Source organism: Spermophilus citellus (genome assembly GCF_964194105.1).
Source record: "Spermophilus citellus genome assembly, chromosome: X".
Classification (NCBI taxonomy): Eukaryota; Metazoa; Chordata; class Mammalia; order Rodentia; family Sciuridae; genus Spermophilus; species Spermophilus citellus.
The window spans coordinates 110,774,580-110,802,191 of record NC_138190.1 but is presented as its reverse complement, the minus strand read 5'-3'; the positions used below and the strand labels follow the sequence as shown (position 1 = coordinate 110,802,191).

The following is a 27,612-nucleotide window of genomic DNA, read 5'->3' as shown; positions in this document are numbered from 1 at the left end:
GATCTGGGTGGGAGCTTGCTGGTAATAAGAAGCAATAGGGAAAGGAAAACGAAGGAGCATTGCTCCTTCCTGCATTATTTTAAATAGGTTTGGTAGAAGCTGCTTTTCAGCATTTCTGTTGTTTTTCTTCCTCCCGCTGCGAGGAGGGGAGCTGCACTGACTCTCCCACGCGACTCTGATGCGCTGTTGCTGCGGATTTTTACTGTAGTAACCTTCCTCCTGGTTAGTCCCTGCGTGTACACACATAGGGCTTCTGTAACCAAGTCGTGTCCCGCTGGTGAGAGGATAGTGAAGGACCCTTGCTTTCACCCGAGCTCCAGGACCCCGCCGTTCAATTGTTTGAAACTTCCCCGCCCCCCGGCCCCGCCTCTCTTCCGTGCCCGTCCCCCGCCTTCCAGGGTCCGGGCAGGCTCCTGCCCTTATTTCCCCGCCCTCTACTCCGCCCTCCTCCATAGTCCACCCCCCTCGCTCCTGGGCGGTCCTAGCCGCCCTCTACTCCGCCCTCCTCCATAGTCCACCCCCCTCGCTCCTGGGCGGTCCTAGCCGCTCACCGAAAGAAGAAAAGCCACCCATTCCTCCCCCTCCCCTAACCTCCCATCCTTTGCCCAGGAGCTGCCTTCATCGCAGTCACGCCCCTTCCTTCCGAGGAGCTTTCTGGCTGCCTAAACTGGTAGACCCCTGAATTACTCCTTCATCTCCTCTCTTTTGCCTCCTTTCCTCTTAGTTCCTACCGCCTCCCCCACACTGCCACCACCTCCAGTCTGTCTAGCTTCCCACCATCCGCTGCTCCACCCTCCGGCCCGGTATCCTGCCTGTCCACTGCCGCCAAGGAGATCCCGGACGGAGCACCGAGGAGGGGAGCAGCCAGGAGTTGGGGCTTCCCCCCTGCCCATCCCTGGCCTCTGGCCCGGGACCGAAGCCACTTCAGCTAGCAGAGAGTCGTCATCGTCATTGCCTTCAGGGGTAGGAGACGCGTGGTTACTTTTCGCGGGGAACTGGGACCGAAATCCATGGTGTCGTGAACTTGATTGTGCCCTCGGCGTGAGTGAGTTGGTCTAGATGTGTGTGGGGATACCCGAATGTTCTATTTTTTTTTGCAGCTGGCCATGAGTTTTCTGGGATGTACAGCGAGTTAAATTGAAGAGTGCGCACTCCTCTCCCGTCCTACTTTGGCGAGGAGATGCTAGAGGGTACCACTACTTGATGGTACTTTTACTTCCTTGCCTCCTGTGTATCTTGTAGGTCTCTAGGTAATTAATCCTTTAAGGAACTAAAGACCTAAGGGAAGCTGAGGTCTACCTTAACATCCAGCATGAATATCCGTGCTTATCTCAGATAACTAGAGGGCTTTCTAGGTTTGGGGTGGGGGCACACCCTCCCTGACCCCCAGGCTGTGAATTCTTGAAGTTTTAAAGGCTGGGAGTAATCTACAACAGAGCTACCTCTTGTGTGTGTGTGTGCTTGTGGGTTTTGGTGTTGGTGTTCATGGTGAGGTGGGGGTTGCCTTTCCCAGCTTTATAAGATCTGAAGATGGCAGTAAGTAATTTTGCACTGTCAAGCAGGTGCCTTGAGTTTCCAAGCCTGGTGCTTCAACAGTAAAATGGACTTCTTGGTATATGAAAATGATGAGTAGGAAAAGTGAGAGGGAAAATGACAGTCTTTATAAACTGTGAGGGGTCCCTGATAAATTACCGTTAATAACAATATACTGATAATTTTCAGCAAGTGACTCATTACAAATTAATGGTAGAGGAAAAGGGAAAGCTTATGTGAGAGTGTTTTTCAGTCTCTAGTATCATTTAGCAAAAGTTTTCCCACAGCTTGAGTTGATTTGTTCAGTTCTCCCTCTCCCTACCACGAGGAGTGGACATTGGGAGGTGGTTTAAAACTTTTATGAATATAACCTTCTCCCATTCAAAAGGAAGATAATTAGTCACCATAATCTTCAGTGATGAAGGGCTAAGGATATTTAAGTGTCCTTGAGCTAGGCTTTGTGAAAAGTTCTTTCTCAGGTCAGCTTTTGTGAAGCCTCCTCAGTTAGACCTTTCAGTACCCCCATTTAGTAACTATGAATAGTCTGTAATGCCGTTTTGGACATGGGATAAATTTTCACCTATCTTCCACCTATCTTCAAATGGACAAGGACATTAAGGTCTTAAGAATGGTGGTGTTTAAAAACCTGTTACTGAGATATCCGTGGCCTGTTGCTTATTTGGGAGCAAGCTATTATATTTAAAATAATTCCTTTGGTTGATTTTAGTGGGGGAAAGGAAAGCAGGAAGGTAGAGAAGGAAAGTTACATGGCGACAGTTTTAAAGGCTATCAGGTTTCGGATCAGCTGGGAGGGAAAAGTTGGCCTGACCAAACTACATTTTGTAACTGGCCTGGGACATTTTAATAGCCAGGTGGTTGTAGAGTAGTTGCATCTATTTACAGAGGATAACTCAGGTTCCAGCTATTCTCTATGGGTTTATCCGGTGTCATTTACAGACACTTTCTGGCACGACATCATACTTCATTTGAGGTTATTTCTTTCTTTGGAAAAGTTTGTGGCTCTGTAAAATTTGCAAGAAGTTTTTTTTTTTTTTTTTTTTTTTTTTTTTTTTAAACTTCACAGTCTGGATGAGAAGTAAATGTGGGACCACAGTTGTATGTACAGTAACTTTCACGTGAACGTTGTGGGGCTGCTTACCTATTTTAAAAGGTTTTAGAAAGGGAATTTAAAAAATTCATATTCAATACCATTTGGGATTTGGAACTTAAAATCTCATTTCTGGTTTATGAAGTAGGATTTATTAGACTGATGCATAACTAGGGCATTCTGTGGAGTTGCCTTTTCTGAAGTTTTATAAAGAATGAAGCAGAGAACCTTCTAATGGGACGGCAGAGGGATGGATGCTCTGACTTTGAGGTCCCATTGAGTGCCAGAATCCTAAGTGGGTACATCTGCTTCTGGGCCTCTCCTAAGAGCCCTCTTCCAGGGCCTGTGCCTTCTTTAAAAGGGTGTCTTTGTAATTAAGCAGCCATTCTCCCCCATCCCCCTTTCTTCCTTTGATCCAGCTTTTTAAGGCCTTTTTTCCTCCATTTGAAGACAAGAGGAGTTTCTCACACTCTCCTGCTCCCCTCTTAAGTTTTCTTTTCCTTTACCCCAGAAAAGTCCCCTGAAGTTCTCAGGATGGTTTGAAATTGTTTTGTTTGGGACAACGGGGTGTGGGGGATGTTACCAATGAAGAAGAACAGAGGATATATTCCCTCTTGGAAAATGCTTGTGGCCAGGTAGTCTCCTCCATGGAGACTGAGCATTTGGAATGCATGAGAACAGTCTATTCTTAGGGACTGTCTGGTAGAAATTGTCCTTTGCACCCATTAAGCCCAGCTTAAACCCACTGAAAGGAGTGGAGAGAGGTGTGTGTGGTCGTGGCAGAGCCTTTTAGGATGGTAAATGGGTAGATGTTTCCAAATCTCCTATTACATCACCTCTTTCTCTCATGGATTCAGTGGATTTAGAGATCTGCTTGACAAGTTAATTAGCTAGAGACTAAACCAATTTGTTTAGAATTGTGATCCATTGATTTCCTGTCCCCAGGAATTTTTGTTGGTGTTTTACTATGATGTGTTGTCTTTAGTCTTTCTTACTTTTCATTCCTTGCTGCCTTTTGTGGACTTTGGTCCAAAATCGAGGGTCCCACCCCCATGTCAGAGGTTACAATTTGGTCCAAGGAACTAAGGGGCCATTAAACATGCTGGCCATACTGCATTACCTCCCCTATACTGGGCTTCTGACCCTTTTTAGGCCGGGGAAAGGAGAGAAGTTGCCCCTTCCATACACATAACACACAATCTTAAAAAAAAGAAAGAAAGTAAAAGAAAGAAAATAGGTCTTTTTCTTTATAGAAGAATCCAACAGCTTTCTTTGAAAGAACTAACTTTCGTACTTAGTGCCTTTAAATGGTAACTTGATATATACATAAAAATTACTATAACTGGATCTTCTCAGGAACATATTTATTGCATAAAGAAATACATTAGAAATTGTTGTAATGATTATTGCTTGAATTAAACGAGGTCATTATTTGGCTTTGAAAGTTTTTTTTTGTTGTTTTTATGTTGGTTGGAGTTAATTGTCTAAGTCATTCTGACTTATAATAATGCTGGCCATGTTAGCTCCGGCCCACAACTGTTTGGAGAAGGGAGCTAAGATTACTTTCTGGAAATAAATTGTATTTCATGGATTTTGAACAAGTCTAAGGATGGGATGTCTACTTCATTTCGGTAATAGATTTTATTTCTAATTATTGTATTTGACTAACACAAGGATCCAGAAAAACATTTCTAGTAACTAATGGTAACTGATGCCATTTTAAATCTGAGAATCTATGGTAAGTTCTCCTATGAGCCTATTGCTGTGAATGACCTGGGCTGTAGGCCCATCTCTAACTTGGTTTACCACCCTTGGCAATCATCCTCCACTGTAAATTGCGGAGGTCAGGCCATGTGATTTTGAGAGCCAGTTCTCAGAAATTTTTGGTTCTCTCTCTAGCCTTCATTATTGGATGCAAATGTGAATGATTGCTACTAGAATGAGGTGCTTTCTAGAAATACATGAGGTGCTTTGTTAGAAATTCAATTATGTAGTCATCCTGTTTTTTTTAAAGAGCCTGTAAAGATGTATCAATATAAATTCATTGTTTTATAGTTTAACAACATCAAATTGAAAAGCTAAGATGCTGTGCAAAACTTTATCAGAAATCCCAGCATCCTAACAGATCACCTGCATTCATTTTTCCTGGTTCTTTTAAAGTCCTTATGCCTGTACTAAAGTGAATTTTACATAATTATAAGTCATAGAAATAGACAATGTTGTTTTAAAATAAGAGTTTACCTAAGTCCTTGCTTTGTAAACCTGTGTAGAGGAATGAAGTTGGAACCTGACCGAGTACACATGAAGCATCACATACATTTTGTTTCTGTTTTAATAAGTAATCACTAATCAATTTTCTGTGATTTGGGGGTTGTTGATAAATCTAACAAGGCTTTTACTTCTATTCTTATGACTGCCTGTTACCCTCCCCCATTCTTTTAAAGTAACAAAACAAACACAAACAAACAAAACTCACAAACAAAAACCAGGAACCACATTTTATTTTATCTAAATCATTGGCAATGATTCTTAAAGCACTGTATTATGATATCCCGTTAAAATGGTACAAATTTGGGTAGACTATGAAATCTCTGGAATGAGAAAGAAGCTGGCCAGCACAGATAAGCTAGTTTTATAGCTTTGAAAAAAAATATGTTTAAATCAGCCTGAAAAAATAGCAAGAAAACTAAGGACTAAAGGCATTTAAATAAAAGATATGTAGGTGCAATGAAGTGGCTCACACACAATGGGTTCTTCACCATGTAGTGAAAGTTCAGTTCTGTGGACCTTTAATTTTCCTTTGATAACAAAGTTATAGCCAACATGAAATCTCCAATTTTTGATGGGGTCAATAATGAACTTTCTCTAAAATAGAAAAATAAGGTATGGATCTTTCATATTCATAAGGTACCAAGTGAAGTACAAGAATATTTTTTATAATATGTGCTCACGGGGAAAAATTCAGATGGATCTATTTGCTAATATTTCCTAAGGCAACTCTTAAAAAAATCTACTTAAAAAAAAAAAAAAACTCCGTGGGCTTGCTTGACATTTGTAAAGTCACTTTCACTCTTGCCCCAACTCCATGAAATGGCATTAGCCTGTGTGACTTGAAGCCAGGATCTGAGTCTCTCTGCCCAGTCCTTTTTGACTTGCCATGTGACCAAGGGTAGATGAATTAGCTGCTCTAAGCTTCAGTTACCCTTCTGGGAAGCAGGGATATTAATACTTCACAGAGGTGTTTAGGCATGCTTCATATTGGGTGCATGCTTTGAGGTCATTGGATGAAAGGTGTTTGCATGATGGTGGCAGAGCAGGCTTATTATAGGGTCCTGAGCAGGTGTTCACTTTTAATGAGCTTTGCTCTCTTATAACATACAGTGCCCTTTGGTGCCCCATTGCCTTACTGACTATAATTAAGATTGACCCTACATTTGTATTATTGACCTTCTCAGCTTTTTGAAAAACAATGAAACATTTTCAGACTCTGAGGTAAATTGAGGACCCAATAAGAACTCCAGCCACTGCTGGATTGATGAAGAATAGCTTCAAAAAGAGACATTTGTTGGAATGTGCCATAGTGATCAGTGAGTTCTTCAAAGCTCCTCCAAAATGTTAGAGTAAAGCAAATCTCTTCATGTCTGTGTTTTAAGGGAGAAAGTTTTGAGTAATATTTGCTTGTGACAAATACTGACGATAGCCAGTAACTGAAATCCAGCCATTGTAGTGTTTTTTGTACAGCTGGTTTTTATTAATGATGGAATATTTATGCTTGCTGTACAATTCGTGGCTCATTTCCATGTGTATGTCAGAACTTAAATACCCCCCAAGGCAACATTAAGATAACATTAAATATAAATGTGGCCAAGCTAGAAAGGGTGAATTTGGGGGGCTCTCCCTTATTTTTAATGGTGTTGGTACAGATCGCACCAACTTCCCCCCATTAGGCATGGATACTGATTCATTTTTCCCTTATAATATCCGATAGCAAACTTCACATTGTGATCCTTTTGATATGGACAAATGATTTGCTCCCCCCTTTATAATGCAGATGAAACTGATGTATGTGTTTTTTAAGAGCATATTTCTCCCCCCCCCCCCACTGCACATGCTTCTCATTATCCAAGAGGCCTGGACTCAATCAGTAAAGGAGCAGAGAAACCACATAATTGAAAGGAGAATGACGGTGGTGCATACTTGGAATATTTGTGGGAAGGGGATTGCTGACATCAGAAAATGTAGTGGCCTGAGTGTTAACAGCATTGAAGAGAAATCAGCTTTCTGGGTTTCTGTGTATTGAGAATTATGTTTAAGGGTATAGAAATATGGGCCAGGTTTGACATCCTTTTACGAAGTTGTCCTGGAAACTTTGATCAAGGTTGTTATAGAATAGTTCAATTAAAACCTTTCCCATTAGGAAGCTAATTAGTGCATCCCTTACTCATTTTGGTTCTTTTTAAGGGGCATGGATTTACATTGAGTTAGTGACTTTTTTTCATGTGATAGCAAACTAAGATAAAAATCACAGATGGGGAAAATTATTTAAATTGCCTATTTTAAAGAAATTGAATTTCCTCTTTATTACATTTAGGTTTTCAGTTTAGATTTTTGTTTTACTCTGTTTATACGCAGTGATCACATTTTAGTTTAGTAGCCAGTTTAACTTTCTGGATCATGGGCTGTAAACCAAAGTGTATTCATTTGAGTTTCCCATGTGAATTGGAGAAAGACAACTAATCATAATAAACCATTTTATTAAGGTAATATTTGATTTTCTTTCCTTCTACAATTACTTTCTTTCTGCTCTGTGTGTGTGTTGAGAGAGAGAAGGAGAAGAGAGGGAGGGACTGGGGAAGGCAGATTGTTTTTTAAAAGCAAACAATTTTGGGAGCTAAGAAAATATTGATGACCCCCTTTACCCCCAAGAGCATTCTGTCTACCTCAGGCTGCCAGTTAGGCTTTGGTTAGGGGAATGTGATGTTTTCTGACCTGGTGCTTTCTGGGACCAGGCTAAGCACTTCTCTCTTGGTAGCCTGAAGGAGAGGGGTTATGGTGACAATAGGAAGGCAAGATTGCTAGCAGTCCCCTACCCTCGCCATTCTAGTGATGGAACCCAGGGCTTCTCCCATGATAAGCTAGTGCTCTACCACTGAGTTACATCCCCAGCCCAGCCTAACAAATTCTTTCTACTATACTCCATCTTTTTTAGGGGAATGAGTACTGGCCTCTCAGGTTTCAGGGCCATTTTCAGTACAGTAGATGCTCTATAGTAGAATATATAATTTGGGTCTGCTGTGGTTTTCCTTTGTCCCATAACTTGTAGGGACCAGTCATTCTGTACATATGTTCCCTGATGCTATCCCCAGGGTATATGTTTGCACTAGTGTTTGCAAGTGGGCAAGTTGGCTGGGTTATGTGATTTGTCATCTAACTCATCACTCCATAGTCCTCCTTGGGAAGGAAGAGTCTAGTTAGTTTTGCGGTGGCAGCTCAGTCAAACCAGGTTGCTAGTGCTTGCAGGCCAGTAGCAGGAGGAGGGGCTGCTCCTGCCTTGGGAGAGTGACTCAGGCCCTTTGGCATGAAGATATGAAATTCTGGCCCCTGTCCATGCACCTGCTGGATGCCACACCTGCACTACACACCTGAGACCCACTCAGACACAAAAACCAGACCATAGGAGGAGGGGACTCCCTTCGAAAAGGTTCAGCAAAACAGGGAGCTCCCCTGGGAATTACATTTAGCCATCCCAGTGTTGGTTTGCACAGACATCTTATATATTTTCTGCTGGGTGCAGCTCACTCACTTGCTCAAGATATTGTTGGAGTGCTAAAGGAGTTTGCTTTTTGAGTGGATTTTTCTTGTGAACTCTCCTCTTAAGAACCAGAAAGCAGTCTGTAGAGGGTTTTGTCTTATAGTTGAACATAGGGCCGAAAGTCAGACCTGGCTTCTCATCCTGGCCAAATTAGTTACCATTAGCTATCTGTTCTGAACTTGAGCTTCTCCAGCTGTAAAATGGAATTAATTGTATATGCCTTTATTTCTGCACAGAGCTGCTGAGAAGGATAACAGAAGTGAAAGAGTGTTTGACTTCTTAGAAGGAAGACTGAAGAACTAAAGGTAATAATAATAAATCCCATGTCTTTCATATCTTTTCTTCTCTTGCTGTTGCCTCTAGCAAAATCTTCAGGAAGGAAGTTGTTATTCACTCAATATGCAATATATGAGAGAGAGAGGGGGGGAGAGAGGGAGGGAGAGAGAGGGAGGGAGAGAGAGAGAGAGAGAGAGAGAGAGAGAGAGAGAGAGAGAGAGAGTGTGTGTGTTTTAGGTGTTTGTGCACATACAGTGAAAAAAATCACACACCTAGTCTGTGTCCTCTAATATCTTACAGTCCATCCATTTTCATTTCCATTTCCAGCTCAATACATTGCTGTGATTTCTGCCTGGACACTTAGAAGCATAAATGGAGAGAATTAACTTTTATTTTTCTCTCTGTGTGAAGCCGAGGGCTTCCATCCTTAGAGCAATGTGTTATTTCAATGTTTAGATTGAAAGTATATGGTGGCTAGGCTTGGTGACTCAGTCCCATAATCCCAGCTATTTGGGAGGCTGAGGCAGGAGGATCACAAGTTTGAGACCAGCCTGGGCATCTTAGCAAGACCCCATTCAAAATAACATAAAAGGGTTGGGGATGTAGCTTAATGGCTTTTCACCTAGTGTGTGCAAACCTGGACTGCCAAAAATAAAAAAAGGATAAGGTATATGGAGGGGGGAAACTTGGAGTAAATAAAGGAATTTCTCTCACTTGCACATTTGCAAAGTGTATAATCCTCGAATGATAAATTTTTCTAGGGTCCATCCTCAGTTTCATGTTTGAGTCTCTTCCATTTCTACTCTGTATGGTCCAAACCTTTTCTTAGGATCTTAGCTATTACTCATATGCTAATGACTCCCAAAGATATATCTCAGCTTGTCTTTGAAATCTAGTTAGTCCCCACATTCCATGTCTTGTACTCAGTTCATGGAAGTTTTCCCCTCAGGGAAGCTTTCAAGGGAGTGCTGAGTCCTCCACATTGTCAGAGCTGTTTGTTCATACCTCTGTTTTCCATTGCATTGTGACTCCTCTTCTTGCTGGGAGCTCCTTGAGGACTGGGTTACATTTTCTTTCTCTTTTTTTCCTACCCTGGGGCCTATATAACACCAGGTATGGCTATAGTTAAGTGCTCCCTCAATGCCTATGGAAAATAACACTGTGATCAGTGCTGTAATGATCATGTGTACAAAAGCCAGTAGGATCCTAGAGAAGAGGGAATCAGTTTTCCATATTGAGCAGAATTGGGACAGGGGGTACACAGAGATGGTAGAAAGCAAAATACCCTTTTCTGAGAGTTCTGGCAAAGAAGTGAAAAAAAAATGCTTGTTATGGCTGCTCTCCCTAAGCCAGGGCCATCTCTGGCCTGTTGCCTCCTCTGCCTCAGTACTGGATAAATTTTATGATTGAGTCTACAAATAAACCTCTGTCTAAAACATATTGACTATTTAATACAGGTGCCATTTAGTCATTTAATATTAAATAGAGCTGACCTTAAAAGTGCTACCTTAACTGAGGCTGTGAATAGACTTATTGGTTATATGTTTAGTTTCTTCTTTTTTTTTTTTTTTGTTGGCACTGAAAATTGAACCCAGGGGTGCTCTACTCATGAGCTACACCCTAATCCCTTTTAATATTTTATTTTGAGACAGATTCTCATTAAGTAGCCAGGTCCAGGCTGGTCTTGATGTTGTGATCCTCCTGCGTCAGTCTCCTGAGTCGCTGGGATTACAGGTGTGGGCCACAGTGCCTGGCTCATGTATGTTTATTTCTATCCAGTAAAATGTCCTTTAGGATATATTGAAAATTGGGATCTAAAAACTAACAAACTCAATTCTCAGAATGTAGCAGGCTATCTCACTAGAACTGAATGTCTTCAAGCTGACTGTCAGATCTTTCCAAGGGCAAAAATGAAAGATGATATAAGCCATTACAGGCCATGAACCTGTTCTCACCCACCTGATGCTTTTACTAATTAGCTTCTTGGCCGAATGGCAATTTGGGGCAAGTGCATGCAAGCTGGATTCCCAGGGGAGCCCGCATTCCACTCTGCCATTTCGCAAGCTGCTGGGATACTACACTGCTTCTCTTGGCCTCTCTCCCTCCACGGAGCCCTGCTCTGCTCTTTTGGAGAAATGGGAGCAGGAGAACTTTTCATTAAGTGAGCTAGAGATTTTATGGGGCTTTGGTATATACTGGTTGTAGTTTTTTTAGTGGGTTGTCTAAAAACATTCATACATCTTGACCTATTAATTTCACTTCTGGGATTCTATTGTTACGAAACAATCCAAAATATCAAAAAAGACAAATCACAAAGTTGTTTTTGTAACATTATTTAGACTATCACACAAGACTGGAAGCCATTTAAATGTCTTAATAATTGGAGAATGGGTAAGTGAATCTTGATGCACTCATTTAATGAATTATTACACAGCTATTACAATGTTTGTTATGAAGTCTATGCTATAATGCTTATGATAAAGTGAAACGAAGGATCCAAGATATTGTGTACATTAGTATTTCATAGATTCGTGGGTTGTGGCTCAGTGGTAGAGCTCTTGCCTTGCACATGTGAGGCACTGGGTTCAATTCTCAGAACCACATATAAATGAATGAATAAAATAAGGTCCATCAACAATTAAAAAAATTTAAAAAACTATATAAGAAGAACTGAAGGGAATATTCTATGATGTTATGTTTGGATTGAGGTGCTGGGATTAATAAATGATTTATTTTCTCTATTATAATATTTACATACTATGCTTCTTTTACTTGTAAAAGAAAGTATAAATAAGAATAAAAGTGTGTAGTATGCCATCAGAGGCAAGAGATTGGTAAAGAAGGCATTTTCTAGGTGTATTCCTGAACTTTTCTCATTTTATGCTCAATTTGATTTTTTGGGCCCCTTACACTTTTTCTGAGGTGATAGGGAATGAGATGTGATAGCATGGTTGAGTCTTCTGAAATGGATGTGGGTGTTGGGGATGGAGGGGGAGTGGCAACAGGATTCTCCCTGCAACCCAGTATTTCATGGCTCATTTCCACTTTAGGGTTGATCACCTTCATTGCCTATTAACTTGTTCAAGTTAACTGCTTCAGAGCACAGTAAAGTATAACCAGGACTCAAAATTGACCAAGCTTTTGAGTTACCATCTTAGAAACAGATCTCTCACACTGATCCTCAGTAAGATTTGGAAATATCGAGTCCTAGCTGTGGTTTAAAGATAATTTTTCAGCCTAATCTAGGAAAAGGTAGAGATAGGAGCAAAGAGTTGGGGCCAACTCTTTTCTTAAACCTTTTCTTAAGCTAATGCAGAGTTAAGTAAGAGCAAATGCCAATATAGTATTATGGTTACAAGATCGAGAACAAGAACCTGGGAGCATTGATCAGTGGGGATTTATGTACATATCTAAGTCTCAAGAAGAGAGATTTTGCAAGGAACTTCTGCCATAATTCTAGCTAAACACTTTCCTCTTACCTCTTAAAATTTCTCCTCTTGTTATTAATGTTTTACTTCCAACAGAACTGGGAAAATTAGTGGTGATGTTAAGCCAGATTTATAATCTCTTAAACCAGAGTATATTCAATTTAATAAATATTTATTAGGAATCTTCTCTGTACTAGCTAATAATACCGGATAATATATTGTAGTGAAAGGGCTCTTACCTTAGCATTTTGTCCTAGCTGCTCGGGAGGCCTTGAAAAGAAGATTTCAAGTTCAAAGCCAGCCTCAGCAAAAGCGAGATGCTTAGCAACCCATTGAGACCCTGTTTCTAAATAAAAAATACAAAATAGAGCCGGGGATGTGGCTCAGTGGTCGAGTGCCTCTGAGTTCAGTCCCCAGTACCCTCTCCCAAACAAAAGAAAAAACAAATAAAAAACTCTGCATTCTGGTTTTGGTTCTGACCTCTTCAGCATCGTCATTTCATAGAAAGAGGTAGGTGGGCCATTAAGTGATCTCCTAAGAGTCTTTCCGTGACTTTGATGATTTAGGGATTGTTGCAAGTAAAGGCTTTTTTTTTAACTTCAGAAAATTGCTACTGCATTTTAGAAAAGGCTATTTTGCAATAATAATTACAGGAAATAGCTAACTTTTGTTGAGGCATTACTGTGTTCTAGGCACATAGATTCCCTATGAGGTGTGAGAACTGTTATCCCTGTTTTGCAGATGATGAAATTGGACTTGGGGATGTTAAGAGGTAGTTAGTGAGCCAGAGATCCAGGATTTGAACGTGGGCAGTATGGCTCTAGACCACTTAACCATAGTGCTTCTACTGCCTTTTGAACCTTTAGGGATAACCTGCAAAAAGACTATTCTTTCTTATCTCCCAAAGGAAATGAATTTGTATCCTGGGTTTCAATATCATTTGGAAAAGTATTTTCTGTAGGACATTTTGGTACTCAATATGGACCAATCTGAAAGGATATGAGAATTCACTGGTGCCTCTTGCTTTCTGTGAGAGGTTGTAGAGTGTGTGTATGTCTGTAATGTATATTTTATGATCAAATATATGGACATAGTTTCAGGGAAAACTTTGAACTGGCTCATTTCCATTTGGCTGGGAGTATAATTGTATAAAACAGGTTAACTAAGATTTTACAGAGAAACAGGTTTTCTGGATTTAGATTCTCCATCCTGGTTGGTGGAGTGAGGGGCCGGAATGAGTAACGGAGGCAGAACAAAGGATAGAGAGGAAGTTCTTATAGGCATATTGCAAACTGTTTGTGAAGGGGGAAAATTTGGTTTATCCTGGCCACCTTGTAATGTTGATTTTTCTGTGACTTGGCTTGAAAAACATCTGGGCTCTCACTAAGGTGTTTTGGCTCAGTCTCCCAGGTATACTGGGAGGGGCCAGTGACTGCAAATGAAGTAAGAATTTAGTTTGCTTTGCTATCCTGTTATAGAAGAAGTGGATGTAAAGATTGATCTTACACTTTTTGAAAAAAGAACTATGAATATGCTTTCTTCTCCTTTCCAGTATCCTCAGGGACAGTCTGTGTCCAGAAGGAACAAGGTTATTTTATTGATTGAAGATGATGTCAGACCCTGGCAGTGGCATGATGAAAGCTGTGGGCAAATTAAAATTTGCAGAGTTCATATTATTTTAGTTTTGTGCACTGGACAAGAAATCTTTCTTTTTCTTTTCTCTAATAAATAAATGGTGTAGTGTTTTTCTTCTTGTGAGACTATCTGACTCTTGAAATATAGATGAACATAAATTCTTTTTTTAAAAAAAGTGATAAACTGGAGAGGACTCTGCAAAGTTTTGCTCTCAGGCTGATTTCTTTTTCTGTTAAACACAAACCAAAAAGGCCTGGGATGTGGATGGGGGAACAATCTGTGTCCAGTTTACAGAAAGTGATTTGGGTTTTGAAAAGGGTGTGGAGGAGAGAGGACAAAATTAAGGAAAGAAAGTGAGATTTTGGACAAGTGTAGTTTTCCCACTGAGGAGCTGAGAGTCAGAAGAAAGCCAGTCACAATGGGCATGAGGAACCTAAGTAGTTCTGGAAAAGAATTGTATGCTGGTTTCTCTCCAGGGGCTCAAGTTTAAAAGCCTTGGGCTGTTTTCTGATGTTTCCCTTGAAAAAAAGACAAATGTTTTGTTCAGAATCTGACAATAGAATCGGCGGTTATTTACCATAGCTCTGTTAACAGTCCAGCTTTGATTCCAATTAAAGGTTGTTTCTCTGCTTTGAAATTTGGGGAGACACCCTAAAATAATTATTTTGAAGATTGGAGATGATTTTTCTTTCAACTGTGATTATACATTGGGCCAAAACAAGATGGAAAGACAAATTTCCATGTTTGTTCACTCTATATCTGCTCACTTTATTTTTGGCAATATTGCAAGGAAATAATGTTAAATTAATCATTGTGTGGTTTTTGTGGATTTTTAGAAAGAAAATTTACATTTTGGACATGTTCCAAAAATACAGAGATGCTCTTGTGCTTTCCTTGCATTGCTTTGCTTTGCAAACAGAACCTGTGGTATGAATTAAAGCTTTTCCTTTAAGTGATACGAATGAATCATGGCTAGGTCAGCATGTGGTTCATGTGCATCTCACCTAAACACAAACTCCTAAGGCTTATAACCATTTTGAGTGGACCTGGTGGTATCTTCAGAAGGTCAAAGCAGAAATTATAAATGAGGATTGTCTCAAATCCACATCTGTGGGATGTTTGCATCTCATCTCTATAAGATGAGTCTGGTAGACTCCATTTGCTGAGACACTGGGGCAGAGAAAGTGTTGAAAAAACATTCTGCTTGGAGAAGAGTTGCTGTACTAGGTTTAGAAGGGCCATCATCTCTCCTATTGGAACAAGAATGAATGGGCCTCCAGGCATGGTGGTGTGTGCCTGTAATCCCAGCTACTGGGGAGGCTGAGGCAGGAGGATCACAAGTTTGAGGCCAACCTCCACAACTTAGTGAGACCCTGTCTCAAAAATTTAAAAAGGGCTGGGGTATAACTCAGTGGTACAGCACCCCTGGGTTCAATTCCTAGAACCAGCACCACCACCACAACATCAAAAGAGAAGAAGAAGAAGAAGAACAAGAAGAAGGGATGAGCCATTGATCAGGTGATCTGATTATGAACTTCATGAGCATCTGCGGGTATAGCTCAGCACTGCCTAGTATGTGCAAGGCCCTGAGTTAGATCTCCAGTACCAACCAGACAAAAAAAGATTGTAAGCTCCACGAGGGCAGGCTGACAAATATCTGGAATGGTCAATATGCAATAAATACTAAATGACTTGGCTGAAAAGAAGTTTTCATTTTCCTTCTGCCCATCTGAGGCTGAGAAAGTCAAATTGGGAACATGACAAATGTTCTTTCTTTTGATCCCAAATCTGCCTTATGATGACCATCTTCCTTTCTGGGATGTGGGGCCGTGAACTTCATGAACCTGCCTCGCTGTACTGACAGCAATTTCACCTTGTACCTTAGGGTGAAAGTGGTTATGGTTTTTGTCGTCATCCAGCATCCCAACGGATGACTTTCCTAGGCCATGGGGTTAGGATGGGGCAATACTTTTCAATGTCAGACCTGAGCATTTCTGTCACTTGGAGACAAGCATGACCTCAATAACAGCTGCTGGACAGTGAGGTTGCTTTTCCTAGTGGAGATGGATTTTGGCCACTCATTTAAAAGCCAAGCACCATGGGAAGACAAGTCATTCCCTTGGAGGGAGTGGTTTAGTTAACTGCTGGCTGTTGGTGGCAATATAGAAACGACATTTTTATTTCTCCCTCCCTTCCCCTCCTGAACATTTCAGAGTGACCAGTGGTTGGACTCTTGGCGGCGCTTACCCTGAACCTGAGTTTTAGGGGAGAGGGAATCTGCCGGTGCGGTTTCTGGAGCTGCTCATAAGCAAGAATTCCCTATCCTGATCAAGGCTTTAAGCCTAAAAGAAAGCAGAAATAGGTATGGACATTGGTGTGTGTATATGTGTGTATATGTGCAGGCATGTGCCTACGTGTTTGTGCAGGTTGGGGTGGGTGTTGCATGGGAGGGGGTGGCATACTCTTCTGGGTCTGGGACAATGCAATGTCTACATTTCTCTACTGTGCAGAGCTACACCCCAGCCTTGATTCCTTTTTTTCTTTTTCCTTGCAAGAAGAAAAATAGTTCAGTAGTCATCTCTCCAGTTTCAGGCACCAAAATTTATTTTATGTTATGCTTGCCAGCCTATTAGAAAATCCCAATTTGACAATTCAAACATGAGAGTCCTAGAAGGTCACTGGGAGGGAAGGAAAGGACTAGAGAGCAAGTTTCTAAGCCTGTTGGTGATTGGTGTGCACTTCCCAAAAGAAAATGATAAATGGGACTTAAAAAGGGGGGTGGAGCAAATTGCTGTGTAGAAAAATTGGAAATCAAGTAATGATAATCATTAGGAAGTAAGGGAGAAATGACAATGTCCATTGCCACACATATATTCTGGATCATTCCCTCCACCAACTAAGGGAAGGGGTTGATGTTTCCAGAGATACTGGAAGTTGCTTAATCTGCTATAATAAAGGGCCTAGGAATCAGGATTTCAGAGTTTTCATCCAGAAACCTGAGGCTGACCTTTATTATGACTTTCCATGTGACATTGTGTCCATTGTTACAAATTATTTCAGATCTTTAGAATGAAATTTTCATTACTTAGCATCAATATTTAATATGACAGACTAATTTTCTCCAAAGAATTTTGAAGTAATGCATTTGTATACACTATATAGTGCTGAGAAAAAGAGAAGGGCTGTGTGTCACCTGCCACTCATTTTTCAGATGAGGAAATGAATGGCAAAAGAAATAAGAAATCACTTACTTAGGTTCCCCTTTAGACCAATAAATAATATGATTAGAATTTGAATCTCAAGTTGTGTTACTATGGTTATCCATTTTACTCAACCCATAATAATTCCTTAGAAGAACTGGTGGTGGTAGAGAGGGAGACGGTAATCATATCCTTTCCAGAAGGATGATCTTTTCATTTTTTTAAGTCTTTAATGTTGACAGAGGCTCACTTCAAATCAAAGAGGTGCTTCTCTTTTACACTCCAACTCAACAACAAAAATCTCAGTGACAATCCCTGGATGGGTAAAAGACAAACTTTGTCAGTAATGATTTTACCAAGTCATTCTTTACACCATGGAGCATCCAAAGTGGACAATACAGGAAAAGATATTTTTTTTGGAGTAGAGAAATGGGAATGAATGGGAGGTGGAGGGGAGAGATGGGAAAGGGGCAAAACAGCAGAATGAAGTTAACTAAACTATGTCATGTCCGTGCATTAACATATCACAATGAACTCCATTTTTATGTATAATACATCAATTAGAAAATAAAAATCCGAATGATCATCTTTAAAAAAAGAAATATGCAAAACAAATACAGCTTACTATAAAAAGTATTTTTTTAAAAAGATACATTGCAAAGTCTTAGAGATTGAGAAAAAAAGATTTGCATCAAGGCAGAGATCATACCTGTCTGGTGTGAGCCAAGATCTCTTAACCTTTAATTTATTTTAGTTCTTATTTAGCATATTATAGCTCCTGTCACACATTGAACTGCTTTACAAATCCCAGCTATGGGATAGCTCTTCCCATTCTTCTGTCTCCACCTCCACAGCCATAAGACTTGGATTTTTAATTTAAATAGAGCACAGAGAGATGAAGCCTGTGAATGAGGGCCTTGGAAAATTGCCCCCTCTCATCACCCTGCTTGACTACTCCAGGTCACCCCCGTCTTTCAGGAATTAAGTCAAGATTGAATACTTAAATCATACTAGATGTGAAAGTGGAAACAGAGCTCTTTTGCCTCCACGTCCCTCATCATATCAGTGCTAGAGCCAGGAAACCCAGCAATTACGTTGTTATTTCTAAATTCAATTTTTCTACTTTGTTTCTGCAATGGAATCCTCACCCCCAAATATCCATGTTCTTCCCCTTTAGAGGACTGATTTATCCAACAACTGGGTGTTAAGCTTCCTGTTTCCCCTTCCCAGGTCAAGGGCAGCCCAGGTGCCCAATTTCTCTCTCTCTTCACAAGGCACCACCAGCGATAGAGATGAGAAATTCTGAGGAACAGCCAAGCGGAGGAACCACAGTATTGCAGCGTCTGCTACAAGAGCAGCTTCGCTATGGCAATCCTAATGAGAATCGCAATCTGCTTGCCATACACCAGCAAGCCACAGGGAATGGCCCTCCTTTCCCCACTGGCAGTGGGAACCCAGGCCCTCAGAATGATGTGTTGAGTCCCCAAGACCACCACCAACAGCTTGTGGCACATGCCGCTCGGCAGGAGCCCCAGGGCCAGGAAATCCAGTCAGAAAATATTATCATGGAGAAGCAGTTATCTCCTCGAATGCAGAATAATGAAGAACTCCCGACCTATGAAGAGGCCAAGGTCCAGTCCCAATACTTTCGAGGCCAACAACATGCCAGTGTTGGAGCTGCTTTCTATGTCACTGGAGTCACTAACCAGAAGATGAGAACCGAGGGACGTCCATCAGTCCAGCGGCTCAATCCTGGGAAGATGCACCAAGATGAAGGACTAAGAGACCTCAAGCAAGGACATGTCCGCTCCTTGAGTGAACGACTTATGCAGATGTCATTAGCCACCAGTGGGGTTAAGGCACATCCACCTGTTACCAGTGCTCCCCTCTCCCCACCACAACCCAATGACCTCTACAAGAATCCCACAACTTCCAGTGAATTCTACAAGGCCCAAGGGCCACCTCCCAACCAACATAGTCTGAAGGGCATGGAACACCGAGGCCCCCCACCAGAATATCCTTTCAAGGGCATGCCACCCCAGTCTGTAGTGTGCAAGCCCCAAGAGCCAGGGCACTTCTATAGTGAGCATCGCCTGAACCAGCCAGGGAGAACAGAGGGGCAACTGATGAGGTATCAGCATCCCCCTGAGTATGGAGCAGCCAGGTAAGAGAGTTCCCTTTCTGTCATTTCCTGACCTCATCCCTAGCCAGCCCTTCTGCTGAGTGTTGGGAATATTAAGGGAAGGAATGGGCAGGTGTAAGGAACTCCAATAGCAATGCGTGGCTTACCTGTGGCTCAGTAAATTGCCTGTCAACCAGAATTTTAGTCTCTTGAACCATAATTAGCACTGTATTGACATTTCCTTGACTTATAGGTTGGGTATGGACTTGGCCACATAGTGGATGAAGAGGAGCACAAGTCTTGATTTCATTAGCTCTTTGCTGCCCTATCTCGTAGGATCCTGAAGGAAGGGTCAATGTTTCTCTTCTTGTGCATTATTAAGCTCTTCTTTGAGAAGCAGAAGCAAATGGTCTTGGACTTTACTCTGCAACATCCTATCACTTCCACACATTCCCATCCATAAAACTCTCATCATTTATTTTTGTGAACAAATCTGTTTTCCATTAGTTGTACATTTTCCATAGAATTGCTATGATTCTTTTGGACATTGAATAAACAGTCAGATATTATGGCGAGGGGAGCTATATACATGTTCAGGTTCAGAATATACTTCTTTGTAGCTCATGAAGTTTGGTCTGCTTTGTATTTTTTTCTGTAGAGAGTTTGTTAGTTGCTTGTTGTGTTTTTAAACATCTAAGTTAAATTCACATCATATCTTGTAGAAGTTTGCCAGATGCTAAAATGCACAAAGAGAAATGTTCCTATGACTTCTGTTTTATAAATTTGGTTCTCCCTAAATGTACCTCTTATATATCCAGCCAGTTGCCCCATGTCTTTATCCACCAGATTTTATGATTTCGTGGTTTTCTTCATTGTTCTTATTGTTACTCTTTGGGCCATGTTGCTGATATTGATATCCATATTTCAGTATATGCAGCAGGCAAAAGTTTAAGTGGTGGGCAACAATATTGGCATTCTGTGTGCTATTCCTGCACAGGGCAGGAACATGGGTAATGAGGGGTGGCTATAAGTTCAAAGTCCTGACCCTAGGTTGACACTTTTCCATAGGTGACCCACAGACTAGATCTGTGATTTCTCTCATGTCTACCTCTTTCCCTCCTAAAACCCTCTTGGCTTGAAGTTCACTGGGTGACTCAGGAGAGAAGACACTCACTCAGGGGGTAGAGAAGAAGTAAGAAGAAGGTACCTGTCATTTCCTGATATTTCCTTTTCTCCCTCTCTGCATCCTGTTTTTTTTTTTTTTTTTTTTTTTTTTTTTTTTTTTTTTTTTTTTTAACCAGAGGCAATTTACTTTGAGCTCCACCCCTAACTTTTCCAGTTTAGGATATTCCCCCCATTAACCCTGGTTGATTTCCTAAAGCCTTTGTACCTTTCAAAGGGTAGAGGCCTAAGTTCTGATAAGTGTCTTAGAACAGGAAGTGGGGTAAGGACAAGTCCATTCATCTTGAAACCAAAGCAAGAACCCAATTCTCACCTGCCCAGTGAAACATAAGACCCAGGGAGGGACTGTTCTGTTGGACTGCAGAGCTTGGTGGAAACCCATTCAAGCCAGAAAAATGTCAATGAAGCTGGCAGTTTTTGTTTTGCTGTTCCCATCAGTATGGAAGAGTCTGTGGGACTCCCTCCAGTCTGTGGATGGGCTGACGTCTGCTGCGTTGTGGGTGTGGAGCAGAAGCCAAAGCCCCACTCAGCACATGGCCCGCCTTCCCAGGAAAGCTATTTTCAGAACTCATTCACCAGTATTGTTTGTGATCTGAAATGACTCCCACAGTGTTTGAAGCTAGATGGAAAAGCCCTTTGATCTGCCTAAATAAATAATGAGACAAAGAAGTTTTTTTTCCTTTCCATACTGATTAAACCACCAGAGAAATATAGCTCCATGGATCTTATAGAATGATGCCTATCTTTTCTCCTACCACCTAAATTGACTGTGACTCTCACTATCCCCCAAGCAAAAAATACCACGCTGACATGTCCTCTCTTTTCTTCCCTTTCTTCCTTTCTTTTCCTCTTTCTTTCTTATGGCCTGGGGATGAAACTCAAAGCCTTCACACTAAGCATGCTATCATTTAGCCACATCCCCAATATACAGCCCATCGTGAGCAGTGTTTTTCTAACATTCATTTCTCGATGGCACAGGGGCAGAATTATTAATATGCTTGGTGAATAATCAAACCTAAAACAACCCAAGTCAGAGGATCCCCTATGTGAAATTTGGTTGGGCACCAGGCAAGTTCTGGCTGCAAGCTCTATACTGACCCTGTGTGAGGGAGTGGCACTTATTGACAGATTCCTGGCAAGAGGAGGTAGTTGAACGTGCTTTCCAGAAGCACGCTGCTGTTAGGTGGTGACATATTTTTCCTCCTTTATTTCCTTTAACCAGCTAGCTTTATTGTTTGTGAGTACCTTTCCAAGTAATTGTTGCTAGCACCAAACCTTAGAGGACTAAATTTTTAGTTCTTAATCCACAAATTAGAGATCAGTATGCAAAGCTTTTTGAACAAATTGCTGTTAAAAAACCCAAAACTTTTTGTTTGCCTTTAGAGGTGCAATGAAATGCTGAAGATTTGCTGTAAAAATGAACAAAATGTTATAAACAATCTTTTGATTACTTCATCTTCCCTATGCCCTCCTCCCTGCTTAGAAAATAAATATCTTGAATGCCCAAATCTCCAGATGGGAAACAAGGCCAAGCCATCTGAAGCATTTTACAATTTTTGAATCTTTGTGTTTCTAAGTGCTCTGAGCCTTTTCTACATCCTGGGTTTCTACATTTATCAACTGCTTTTAAAAATTAAATCATTTCTATTTAAAAAAGTAGCCACCTCCTTTCAATTGTTGAAATCATGCCCAGATCTGATGTTTCTTGAAATCTTTGTTGAGTGGAATCTCAGGGTGACCTAACACTGTAGTTCAGAGTAGAGCTGGTTGTGCAAGCAGAACCATCCGGAATTCTCAGCCTGCTCCAGGATTCACAGATTCACCATTACAGAGCCTGGGAGAGGCATCATTCAGGTGGTGAGGATAAGTTGTACTGCAGGCTGTTGGTGGCACCTGCTCTGATAACTGTGTGTGTGCGGGGGGGGGGGGGGGCTTGATGTGTGGGCAGGTGTGTGTGGACATGCATACTTGTGTGTCTGGGAAGGGTGGGGACTCTTCACTCATGGAGTGGCAGGGTGGAAGGTACTATGTCAGATGGGTGGAATGTCTTTTACTTTCCCTTTGTGTCCTCACAAGCTGTTTCTTGGGGTGGGGGGAGCGGATGTACCACTCCCAGCCCCTGGCTTTGGGGAGGACTCTAATTTTAGTTGGTGGCCTCTGTCCTGCATGAATGGCTTTGTCCTATTTTCTGTAGAGCACCAGAGGCTAAGCTAGTTTTAGGAAGGAGCAGGATGAAGGAGGAGGGAAGTGGCAGAGAGGCAGGCCAGGTCTTCCACCAGGGTCATGTGATTCTATTGTCTGCTGGGTGGCTTGCTGTTCCTGGTTAATGTGTCAGCAGGGAGTGATTCCAGCTGCTGTGGGGTGGAAGGACCTGGAGAGTGTCTCTCTCATGTGGTTGCCACTTTTATTATTATTATTATTATTATTATTATTATTATTACTCTTATTATTATTTAATCTTCAGTGTATTTTGCTTCCTATGACATTGCCCATATTTCTCCCCCCCCCCGACTTTTCCTTTTCTCATCCCCATATTAATACTGTCCTGCTTTTTGGTGATGGGTGGACTGCTGGTGACCAGATGGAAATTTTTTGCTGGAGGGCTTTCTCAGATCCTTTGAGACTGTCCAAGACACTGCTTGTTTGTCAATGACGGACTACCTTAGTTTTCCCACCATCACAGTGTGCTGAGATCTGTTTCCTTTCCCAGCCTGGGGGAACTGAGGGGCAGCCACCTTTCTCTGTTTATCTTCATCCTGGGCTTATCTGAGGAAACCTTGTGGCCTCCTCCTTCCCGAGCTCCGAGCAGCTCCCGGTGATGGCTGTGTACTGTCTAGGGCCTGGAAGAGCCTTCTAGCCTCCAGGCAGAAGGGAGGCCGATGGCTGAGTCTATTTGAAATAAAGGCTTGATTTGCTTGATGGTGCCCAGGGGAGCTCTGGGGAGTAAACCCAGTTCAGAACTAGGCAGTAAGTCTTTAAAAGAGAACACCTCCCAGGCGTCAGGCTTCCAAATCCTTGAAACCAGGACAAAGGTTAATGTAGTGATTTTTCCCTTAAATTTCAAGAAATATGAAATTGAAATTGTAAAATTTTAGTCCCTCTTTTCTGCCCAAGAGATGCAAAGGCCCCCAGCAAATCCTGGGACATTGTATCTTAACTCTAGGAACACATACACATTATAACATCACTTACTCAAAGAAGAAAGAGAGGACATTGTTCATTTTACCTATGTTGAAACTGAAAGTCCATAGAATAGAAAATGGAAACTCTTTGCCAAATAAGTTTATAAATGGTGCCCAGGCTTTTGTTGAAAAGAGTATCTTCAGCTCTTGGAAAGAAAGATTCTATTTGGCAGCAACTTTCTAGTTGTGATCTTGAGTACCATTCATATCAGTTGTTTGTGCCCAAGTATATTGTGTGCCCTCTTTAATATTCAGCAGGTATAGTGACACACACACACACACACACACACACACACACACACACACACATACACACACACACACATGCACACACACATGAAATTGGAAGAATATGGATGTACCAGATGCATATGGAGCTAAGGGAAAGAACCAGGGTTTGAGCAGTTTTGAGGGCTTTTGTGAACATCAAGATTATTTGACATCCACAAGCAAGTGTTTGGAATGATTTGGTAACTGTAAAAATCTCTTATAGTGAGGAGCTCTTGTAGGGATAGATAAATGAACAATAGTGGTAACTGGAGTGTGTGTGGGAGGCATGTGCTTTAGCATCTGGAATGCCAGTTAAAAGTTAATTGCTGGGCTGGGATGTGGCTCAGTGGTAGAGCACTTGCCTAGCATGTATCAGGCCCTGGGTTAGATCCCCAGTACTGGAAAGAAAAAAAAAAAGAAATAAAAGTTAATGGTTCCCAGTGATTTGTCTCAGTTCCATCATAAATTTTATGCATAGTAATGCAAAGATTAAATGGGTAGCTTATAAGTGCTATGTTAACAAGGTCACCCCATCAAAATTGGGAGCTGGATAAGAGACTGTCATTCCTATTGAGCTAAAAAATATGAATTCCTCAGTATTTTTGCAGTTCATTTGGAATCTCAGGAAAGAAATGGACTCAGACAGATTAAGTAATTTGAAAAAAAAAATAATTTAAATAAGGAGTAGACAAGGTCTCTGAACTCTTCCTGTTGGGATCCAAATTCCATGCTCTTAGCCATCTGTCTTCCTTGGATTGACAAGTATCAACTGTAGGACAAGCGTCCCCAGGACGTGGGAGCATATGAGGTTAGTTGGGCATGTGCTGCAAGGAGGGTGAACAAGCTTTTTGTCTTCGGTGCACACCATCAGATATTCTTTCTGGTAGTGGTGTTTGGCTGGAAGTGTTCCATCTACAAACTCTTGATTTTTTTTCTTAGTGCTAATAGTCATTAGGTACAAATTATTTGTACCTGGGTATTAGTATTTTGTACCTAGTAATTAGATGAAAAGTTGGGAAAGCCACATTAAACAATGTACCAAAGTTGTCTTTCTGAAACTCTATAAGCAATAAGCTGGAGATCTGAACATCAGTGCATACATATCAATGCATTATGGCAGTGGAAATAGCCAGGAAATATGAATAAGGAAAGAAGTGCCTTGGCACTACCACTAATTCACTCTGAGCTTAGCACGTCTCTTGTTTTCCATGTGTCCAGGGATGGAGCTGCATGAAATAATTGCTTTAAGACATTTCTGGCTCTTATATTTTGTGATTCAGTACATCAAAAATAGTATGATGATGTTGCTTGTAACCCCCTCCAAGTCTTGGTACTGTTATTACTAATGGACATTATTAAGTTATCAACAACTGAAATGAATAAATAAGAATTATTTGGTGTTTTAGTGTAAAATTCTACATATTTTTGAGTGTTTTTTTTTTTTTTTTGATAAGTATGAATTCTCTAAGCCAGGTCCAGGTAGGAAGATGAAGGGAAGTTTTGGTAGCTGTTGTCTCCAAAACAAGTGAGACATGTTTTCTAAATTTGAATCTTTATGTGTGCTGGACCACATACATAATGTTATTTCTAACATTAGGTTTAGTTTAAAATAATAACTTAAAATTTACCTTGTAGAAGATCATTTAAAATACTTATCAGACTTGTACATTCCTTAGATTTTCACAAAATGACTTTGGAGGTCATCTGGTTCTATTATCCATGTGATCTCACCTGTATCTGTCTGGCTCACAGGATGAGCCACGAAAGAACTGTAGAGGTTTCTGCAGGGATCCTATAGTCTGACTCTGCCTGCTTCTCATTTTGCAGGTGTCCTGGGGGCTCCAGAAGCCTCCTCCTATCACTTTATTTTTGCTCTACTGGGGATTTAACTCAGGGGTGCTCTACTACTGAGTTATATCCCCAACCCTTTTTATTGTTTTATTTTAAGACAAGGTCTTGCTAAGTTTCCCAGGCTGGCCTTGAACTTGAGATCGTCTTGCTTCAGCCTCCTGGGTTGCTGGGATTACAGGTGTGTGCCACTGCACCCAACCTCATCTCACTTTCTTGTTCCCTTTTTCTTCAGTGCTTCCGGAGAGAACTTAACCACAGCCTCCCTTTTGTGTTTTCCAGGCCAACGCAGGACATCTCCTTGCCATTGTCAGCCAGGAACTCTCAGCCTCACAGCCCTACTTCTTCCCTGACATCTGGAGGTTCCTTGTCCTTGCTTCAGTCTCCACCATCTACCAGATTGTCTCCGGCCCAACATTCCTTGGTTCCAAACCAAAGTGACCACTCAACTCACCTTCCTAGGCCACAGCAGCATTTCCTTCCTAATCAGGTTCACCAGGGCGATCATTACCGTCTCTCCCAACCTGGGCTGAGTCAGCAGCAACAGCAGCAGCAGCAGCAGCATCACCATCAGCAGCAGCAGCAGCAGCAGCAGTCAGGAGAAGCCTATTCAGCTATGCCTCGTGCTCAGCAGTCAGCTTCTTATCAGCCCATGCCAGCCGATCCTTTTGCCATTGTTTCCAGAGCCCAGCAGATGGTTGAGATCCTCTCGGATGAGAACCGGAACTTGCGGCAGGAGTTGGAAGGGTGCTATGAAAAGGTGGCCAGATTGCAGAAGGTAAGGTTCCCATTGGGGGATATTAGGGTCTCCATTTAAATCTTACTAGTAGAAAGCCATTGTGGTGGTGTATACTTATATTCCCAGCAACTCAGGAGGCTGAGGCAGGAGGATCTCAAGTTTGAGGCCAGCTTTGGCAACTTAGTGAGACCCTGTGTCAATTTAAAAAAAGAAATAAAAAGGGGGCTGGGGTTGTAGCTCAGTGGTAGAGCACTTGCCTAGCATGTGTGAGGTGCTGGTTTCGATCCACAGCACTGCATAAAAATAAATAAATAAAATAAAGGTATGTGTACATCTACAAAAACCAAACAAATAAATAAATAAATAAATGGGAATGTAAGGGTGGTAAGCACCCCAGAGTTCAACCCCTCGTATCCCTCCAAAAAATCTTAAAAGTTTCTACTTGTGGGTGTCTGAGGACAGGCAAGTGTTCAGAATTTTTGTGTCTGAAGGTCAGATATGGGTCAAACTTTGGCATAAGCCTTTTGCCTCTCTATGTCAGAGAAGTAATAGTTTACATTTATACTAGGAGAAAAAAAGTATATAATTTTTCCAGATGTCATGGCCCAAAAGAAAACTTAATTGCTCTAGAATTCCAAAGTGAACAGGGATACCTCTTCATAAGGCCAGGATCCCTGTGTCAGTAGAGAACTTGCCAGCACTTGAAGGCTTTTGGTATTGATTATTTTTGCCAATATGGATTTGAATCTTAAATATAAAACCATAGTTCACAGTTCTTCAAAAAATTCTCACCAGCTGAAATTAAAGCCTGCCTTGCCTTGTTCTGGAAAAGGATGGGAGTTCTCCTAATCATTTTTTTCAACACTGACCCCCACCCCCATCCCCTGTTTTGCTTTGGTTCTTCTCTGAACTCAGATTCAACATCTGCTTTCTTTGTCTGGTGTGTATGTCAGGGAGCAGGAGGGGCTTAGCACCACAGCTGGGCGACAGGTGACAGCTCTAGGCTGAGGAACTAGAAAAAGGAGTGTGTGTCCCCAGTTCACATTCTTCCCTGGGCCCCTCCTATCTCCTGCAGCTGGGACTTTAGCTCTTTAGTGCTCCAAGCTAGGAATCTTAGTTCTTGGCCTCCAGTGGCTGTTGGTGAATACAGTTTTATGTCCTTGGCAGCCACTTGCAGTTTTGTCATAGTGGAGCTCTTGTGGCTTGATTTCCCTATCTTCTGCACTTTTGAGGGAGGTGAAACTAAAGGTGAGGGAGGGAGGGAGGGGACGTTGTCT

The 27,612-nt window shown here is 41.5% G+C and overlaps 1 protein-coding gene across 4 annotated transcripts in view; it reads left to right on the top strand.

Moving 5' to 3' along the window:
• Positions 1-545: 545 nt before the first annotated feature.
• AMOT (angiomotin) overlaps positions 546-27,612 on the top strand; it is a 67,503-nt gene continuing 40,436 nt past the window's right edge. The window contains exons 1-6 of one of the 4 annotated variants that reach the window (XM_081277384.1): positions 546-963; positions 8,690-8,758; positions 16,006-16,154; positions 18,223-19,156; positions 25,697-25,777; positions 25,879-26,374. In XM_081277384.1, coding sequence (XP_081133510.1) covers positions 18,285-19,156; positions 25,697-25,777; positions 25,879-26,374 — 1,449 coding nt within the window. In that variant the 5' untranslated portion in view covers positions 546-963; positions 8,690-8,758; positions 16,006-16,154; positions 18,223-18,284. Of the gene's footprint in view, positions 1,046-8,689; positions 8,759-16,005; positions 16,155-18,222; positions 19,157-25,696; positions 25,778-25,878; positions 26,375-27,612 lie in introns of all 4 variants that reach the window. The other 3 variants (XM_081277383.1, XM_081277385.1, XM_081277386.1) reach the window with 3 other exon arrangements.